The 7500-nt window shown below is 39.8% G+C and overlaps 1 protein-coding gene across 1 annotated transcript in view; it reads right to left on the bottom strand.

Annotated features, from left to right (window-relative positions):
• Positions 1–7500, bottom strand: part of LOC138038834 (uncharacterized) — a 12514-nt gene that overhangs the window by 845 nt on the left and 4169 nt on the right. The window contains exons 3-6 of the mRNA XM_068884900.1: positions 3718–4225; positions 2725–3043; positions 1793–1882; positions 1–831 (exon numbers count right to left, since the gene is read on the bottom strand). The exon at positions 1–831 is cut by the window's left edge and continues 845 nt beyond it. Coding sequence (XP_068741001.1) covers positions 444–831; positions 1793–1882; positions 2725–3043; positions 3718–4225 — 1305 coding nt within the window. The 3' untranslated portion in view covers positions 1–443. The remainder of the gene's footprint in view (positions 832–1792; positions 1883–2724; positions 3044–3717; positions 4226–7500) is intronic.

The following is a 7500-nucleotide window of genomic DNA, read 5'->3' as shown; positions in this document are numbered from 1 at the left end:
GGCTAAACACTTAAATAAATTTCCTTTCAGTTGCTTTTGAGAGGGAAAACACAGTGAAAAAAACAAACAATTCAAGTTCCAACCCACACGAAGGAAGGAAGGAAGGTGAGTGTTCTTGACATTCTTTGTTGATAGAGCGAGTTTCAATCGAGTGTCGTAAAAGCAAAACCAAAGTAATTACTTTGGCCAATCAAAAAGGACGGAGACAATCCAGGAAACCAATCAAAACTCGAAGTAATTACACGTAGCCGACACAAAGCGCGGGAAAATGTGCACGAGCGAGCCACGATTGGTTTTGGTTTCTCTTCTAATTGGTTGAAAAAGTGGCGCGAGAACTTTGAACCAATATTAATCAATGAGTGATCATAGTAATTCCTTTCGACTCTCACTTGAAAATCGCTCTAGCACGACGAAATTTGTTGGACCTCTAACCCCTCCTTACATTACAAAACATGGACCTCATGTTTTTGTCCTCGTTCATAAACAGGTTTCCAATTGAGCTCGAACAACCTGAATGCTCGAAGAAACGAAGCTGCCTGAGCAATCGAAGTGTTGGAAATTTCCAGTAGAGGTTGTAAAAGATTCTTGACCCCCGCAAAAACGTTCCGTGTGAAAATAAAGGTGGGCTGAATGATACTGTTGAAAAGCAGAGCCAAGAATGGTTTAAGGAAATGATCTCCAGTCACAGTGATTACCCCTCCCAGAAAACGAAGTGCGATATAGTGAAGAACGAATCTTAAGAGCTCAAGGACAAATATGAAGACAAAATCTGTGACAATCCGGAGTGAGCTGAAAGCTTCCTGCCACATGTAGCGAAGCCACTTTTCTGACCTAAAAAGGGGGAAGAAAGGGAAAGTACAACATAAGTGATGAAAAACCCAGTTTGAGATTGTGTTTTAAGCCTACACCATGTTGAAGAATTGCACGCATTGCACCACGAAACAATGTTGAAATACCTCGTGAAATATTTTTAAGAAGGGGAATAGGACATGTTGGTGCAAACTGTAAAGCATACTGGTCTGCCTTGTAACCAGTAGTATACAAAAAATATTATACTGCCATATAACAACCTCTTACTAACTGAGCGTTAAGTCAGTACTGGGGAGTATTGGCTTGAGGTCGTGGCAGTACAAAACCAACCGAGGACCAATATTCCCTGGTACAGTCCCGAGCAAACGAGGTTAGTAAGTTGTTTATTACAATGTATATGGCATCGTTTCTTTAAGCGATCTGACACTTCTCCGCTTGGTGAATGTTCATAATCTTCATTTTTAGTTTGAACAGTAACATTTTACATGTAAAACTAAATTTTACTTGCTACAATAATAATAATTGTACTGTTGAGATGAAAAAAAACTAATTAAATTCTGCTGTTTTGAAAGTTTTTGTGTTTTGCTCAACTTGAACTTCCTGGGAGAGAGAAAAATACGAAAACGGACCATTTTCATGGTAACGGTCGGTACTGCAAAATTCCGACTGGAGGCCAGCCAATTAGAGTGCCCTATTTAGCCTGAGAATTGTTTGCCATATAATAATAATTATTAGGCAGTGGCTATTCGCACGGGGCTGATACACCGACCTATGTTTGCTATTCATACGGGAGTCTTCTTAGAATGTTTACCAGTATTACAGGTTCTAACCTAAAAGAAATAAAGACAAGGTAAGACTTTCCGAGTGTTAATTAATTTACGAACCTGTAAAAATCATTCTAAGAAGACTCCCGTATGAGCAGGTTGGTGTACATGTCCTGTACAAATAGCCACTTCGTAATTATCGGTATTGAAGTATTTACCTGTCTGCGATCTTCTTCATTTGAGCTTCCTTCCATTCTCGGTTTACTTTAAACTGATAGTTGTTGCCATGGTCAAAGTGATAGGAATATCTGCGGGACAAAAAAAAAAGGGAAGGTAAAAGTGCTGAAACAAAAGACGTTTTGGAACTTGTGACAGGCAATAAAAGCCAATCATGCTGTAAAGCTTAGCACTAAAATTACATCATTTTTCTCATGACAAATTTGACTGTATAAGTACACTTACTTGTAACCCCAAAACATGTTGTTGAGCAAATTGAAATCACAACACTGAAAAATATTTTCCCTTTCAAGTTCAAGTTTGAGTAAAGGTTTGTTATGTATACTACAAAAGACAAGTGCAGCAAAGCTAATTGAAGCATAATGCGGTGCAATGACGTACATAAACATGTACAAATTGGCAGTGAACGTACAAGACACAAAATTGACATAAAAATACTTAACAATACAGAATGTACATGATGCGATCAGGAAGCAAATGATTATTTATCTTTTAGTAATTATTAATATTCATTTTGGGTGGGTGTCAACACGAGCACCATAAACTCCAAGTACAATGTAGTGTGAGCAGAAATTTTTGAATTCATTTTCTCAAAGGCATTTACTAACTGCACACCAGTTAGGATTTTGAGAGTTCCAAACATTATGCAAGTCATTGTTAGCTATGTACATTGTACAGCTACGAGAGACTTTATATTCTTGTGAGCAGGTATTAAAGTTTGTATTACTAACAAATAAAAAATAAAATCAATAAAAGGTAATTAAGTGAATAAAAGGGCCTAGGACAGAACCTTTTAAGACTCCATTAACAGAAACATGTAACTATCGGAGTTAACTTCAACTGTCAGCCAAGTAAGACGAAAACCTCTTCTTGCAGAGATTTCCATACCCTCCCTGCAAGTTACAGCGCTTACCCAGTAACTTGATTTTCAATGTCTTGAGGAACACCAAATGTCCTTAACTCAAGCTTGCGTTCCTGATTTTCAGAGATTTCTTCCTTGGCTATGTTATTCTCTTCCAGATGACCATAGTTTTTGCTGGATTTTTTATCACGTGGTGTCAAGTGTTGTCTGCTGTGAGAGACATGGTCCTGCAACGCATCGCTATCTGAATCCCAAGAATGGTCTTCCAGTTGTGCATCCTTGGTCATCACATAAGATGTTTTTACTTTGCCCTTGTTGGGTTTGTCATTTTGCAAACCAAGCCTTGTGGAATCCTGCTCTGGAACGGCAGCTGTTGAAACAGCGTACTATTATGTCAAGATGAATTTGTTTTTTGTTTTTTTTTAGCTTTGCCCTGACTAGATGGTTAACCTCAACGGCTAGTGTCAATTTCTTGGCTCCGTAGATCAGACAAGTATGCAGGGGGCTTTGTGCCCAAACCTTTGCAACTAGTGCATGGGAACCTTTCGATTAAAATCTATTACAAAGTATATAAACCAAGATTGTGAGACAGGGCCCAACAAAACAATAATAATTCATAAAATTATCCAAGCACACTTCAAAGACAATATTTATCAATTACAAGGCAGCACTGTCTCCTCAGTTATTTTGGCTCTCGTTGGAACCTGTGAGCTCAACCAACAGGGCTAACTGGTCTGCTGTTTCCTAACAATATCTAGGTGTCGAAGTTCTAATGTTCACTCCAATTACCTGTACATCTGTGTGATAAAAACCAGCTGCGACCACCTATGACAACCCTGCGAGCCTCTGACAGCAGGCTGTTTCATAGGGTGATGCCACTTACAGTTAAAAACCTTTGAGACAGTTAGTAAATTGAATTCACAATCCAGCCTTCCAAATTCTATGTGATATGAGCTAAGCACTAGCAGGCTCCATTCCTACAGCTGTACATCTCCTTCAAAAGAACCAGGTCACAGATTTCAATAATCATTTATTATAATTTACCTTTGAAATCAGTATAAGGTGGATTGCGCTGATGATAATCCGCCTCATTCAATTCAATATCAATTCCGATGTCTCCCCTCTTCTGGCTGCCCTGATGAACTTTATTTTCATTTTTATCAGGAGGCTGAAGATCCTTGTTCTTTTGACCATCTAAACCATCACGGTCAATGAAAGTTGTGTTGATGCCACCACTTCTGTCAACAAAATTAGTCACTCCAGCTTTGCCATAAAGCTGGCTTGGCATCTGTGAAGACGGGACATCTGGTTTAGTCCTGGGTTGACTTGGAGGAGAATTTGTGATAGAGGTTTTCTGTTGGCTAGGTAACGTTGCTTGTTGCTTAACCTGGGGTCTTTTGTGGTTTATTTGACCTCTTGGTGACCCTGCTGGAGGGGCTGGCTGGTGCCTTGGTGAACCTTCAGGGCTTGAGGAAGGCTGTTGCACATCTCCTGGAAGACTGTCCCAGTCTGAATCACTTTCAGGTTCCATCTGTGTATTCTTTGGCTGAAACTACACAAAGAAGTAATGCAGTTAAACTCAAAACAATTGCCGGCTGGCAGTTTTCTATCATGGTTACTCTGCTCAACCAATCTATAAGACACACCTTCCAATAACAGTATATTGCTGACGATTCAAAACACTATAAAAGCACAAACTTTTTTTTTTTAATTAAAATTTACGTAAAAACCAATACTACAGCTACACCCTACATTTACAATTTCAACACTAATTACAAATTTATTACTGGTACCACTTCATTTGTAACTACTTGCAAACACAGCTAGTACATGTACTAGGACCTCAGAAGTGCTAATGGTCAGGACAGAGGAAGAAAGCTGAAACTACATGTAGGTTCACCCAATCTGCAAATCTTCGTAAATTTGGAGGTTAGGATAGGTATTTAATTAGCAATACGAGAAAGAGGAGAAAAAAAAGTGTCAGGAAAATGGTACATTATTACTGCAATTTTGAGCACTGGCAGAAAATTAGAATGTCTCGTTAGTGAATTCAGACTAGGGACATAGATTCAACAACAGCTTGCTTTGTTTGGGGTTATATGTACGCATTTAATTGCTGCTCATTCTGTAAGTTATATGGGGAGCCCTTAGCAAAAATTTCATGTAATGACACACTCCAGGTTTTTGTCATTCAAAAGCTGTGTAATACTATCCATTGCCAGCTGCATATTTAACATTATTCCAAGAGCACAAGCTGGTTATGAGATGGCAAATAGCCAACAAGGTGTGTAGCGTGGAAATGGTCACAACCAGTCTCATATCCAACGAGGGCGAGTGGAATAATAATCAGAATGCTTGGACAATTGGAAATTAAAGCCAATCAGATTCCAGCTTGGCAACACTTGACGAATCAGTTTCCATATATCATGAGCTGATAACCGAGATTGAGTGAAGCAATAAAAAAGTTAGCCAGAATCAATCTCATATCCAACAAGTGTGAATGGAGTATTGTTTAACCTCTGAACTGTTTCACTTCCATCCAACTAGAGTAGATAGCTTTCTTAATTGAATTAATTTCTTTCCACGTTACTACGAATTCAAAGTTAGTCGTATAAACATAACAACTTTCTTTAATTTTCCAGACATGTTTCGACGGTACATCCGTCATCTTCAGTGTTACATATTTTGAAATCGCCGTTGAATTTAAAGCGCGCGCGATCTTACAAACTTCGTTACATTGCGTTGTCAATATTGCGTATTAAATCAAAACAGAACAAAACAAAAATTTAAATGAGTGACGCTTAGTTCCTTACATGGAGCTAGAGAGTCAGGTTAATGTGTTTCACCTGCTGGTTGAGATCGGGCTTCTCCCATTTTATATACATGGATTCCTTAAGCTTCACTTGGTACTTAGTGGCTGCAGAGTCCAGGATCTCGAAGCAATCCTGTGTGCAGGATGCCTTACAAAACTCTGAACTCTGCAGAACTCTGCAAACGTTCGAAGATCTGTCTGAAAGTAAGTGCTCGCGCACTCGTGTGGAGAAGTGTCGGCTGGTTTCACCAACATAACAAGCATTACAACTTGCACACGAAAATTTATAGACCACATGCGTGCGAAGCCCTACAGGGACAGCATCTTTCACATTAAAAAGACTCCTGACTTTGAAAGTAGTGAAGACTAACCTTATATCAATAGGTTTACATAACCGATTAGCAAGTTTGCGTATACACCTCTGTGCCGTGACTGAGAAGTGCCCAACGTAAGGGATTTTAAAGAAAAACTTAGGTGTTTCCTGGGGCTCGATTCCTGAATGAGACTGTGTTTTCCCTCCCTTGACTGCTGTCTGAATATATTTAGAAATATATTGTTGATAAGGTTTTCAGGGAAGAGATTCCTCCGCAGAATGACAGACAATTTTTGAAGATCAGTATGGAACCCCATCCAAGTGTTGTTTATCTTAAAAGTTCTATCAATCAAGGTTTTGATTAACCCCAGTTTGTAGGTAAAGGGGCAAAAACTCAGATAACTGGTGAGCAAACCTGTGAAAGTTTTTTTCCGGTAAACGGTGGTTACACTTTGGTGCGGGTCAGTGTTATTGATTAGAACATCTAGGAAAGGTAGAACATGGTCAGCTTCCCGTTCCATTGTAAAGCGTATATTGGGGTGTTGATTGTTGATGTAATTGAAGAAAAGGGTTGCATCCCGTTCAGAGCGGAAAAGGCAAAATGTATCGTCTACGTAGCGACGATAGAATAAGACCTCTGAATCCCCGTATTGATCCAACCATATATTCTCATGGTGACCCATAAAGAGATTGGCGAGAACAGGGGCAAGGGGGGACCCCATGGCTACACCATCCACCTGGTCATAGAAGTTACCCTTGAACAGGAAGTGAGTTTCCTTGGTAGCAAACTCAAACAACCTTTTAAGATGTTGTTTACTAAGTTTCAAACCTGGGTTACCCTCAGTTATATACTTGACGGCAAGGTTAATACAATCATCTAGAGGGATGTTGGTGAAGAGGCTTTCAACATCGAAGGACACCATGAACATCCCATGCAAAGACAGCTCATTGATTTCCTTCACAAAAGTGAAGGAATCTGAAGCAATGAATGTGGATGGAATATGAGGTTGGAGTAGATTACTTAAGTATTTGGCCAAGCTGTAGTTGTAGGTGCCTATGGAGGAAACTATGGGCCGAAATGGTGGGGTGGAATTTGGCGCTCGTGGTTTGTGCATCTTAGGGAGACCATAGATCCTAGCAGGCTGGGATCCACTTGGATAAATGGCCTCATAAACTTCAGGATCAAAGTGACCTTTTTTCCTAAGTTCTCTAAGATAGCGCTGGAGTTTCCCTTCCCGGGTAAGGGTAGGGTCGGATGTAAGGACCCTGAATTTAGTAGTGTCGTTTAATGTGAAAGATGCTGTCCCTGTAGGGCTTCGCACGCGTGTGGTCTATAAATTTTCGTGTGCAAGTTGTAATGCTTGTTATGTTGGTGAAACCAGCCGACACTTCTCCACACGAGTGCGCGAGCACTTACTTTCAGACAGATCTTCGAACGTTTTTAAACATCTGCAGAGTTCAGAGTTTTGTAAGGCATCCTGCACACAGGATTGCTTCGAGATCCTGGACTCTGCAGCCACTAAGTACCAAGTGAAGCTTAAGGAATCCATGTATATAAAATGGGAGAAGCCCGATCTCAACCAGCAGGTGAAACACATTAACTTGACTCTCTCCCTGTAAGGAACTAAGCGTCACTCATTTAAATTTTTGTTTTGTTCTGTTTTGATTTAATACGCAATATTGACAACGCAATGTAACGAAG

The sequence above is a fragment of the Montipora capricornis genome, chromosome 2, assembly GCF_036669925.1.
Source record: "Montipora capricornis isolate CH-2021 chromosome 2, ASM3666992v2, whole genome shotgun sequence".
NCBI classification, from domain to species: Eukaryota; Metazoa; Cnidaria; class Anthozoa; order Scleractinia; family Acroporidae; genus Montipora; species Montipora capricornis.
This window is presented reverse-complemented; position numbering and strand designations above follow the sequence as displayed.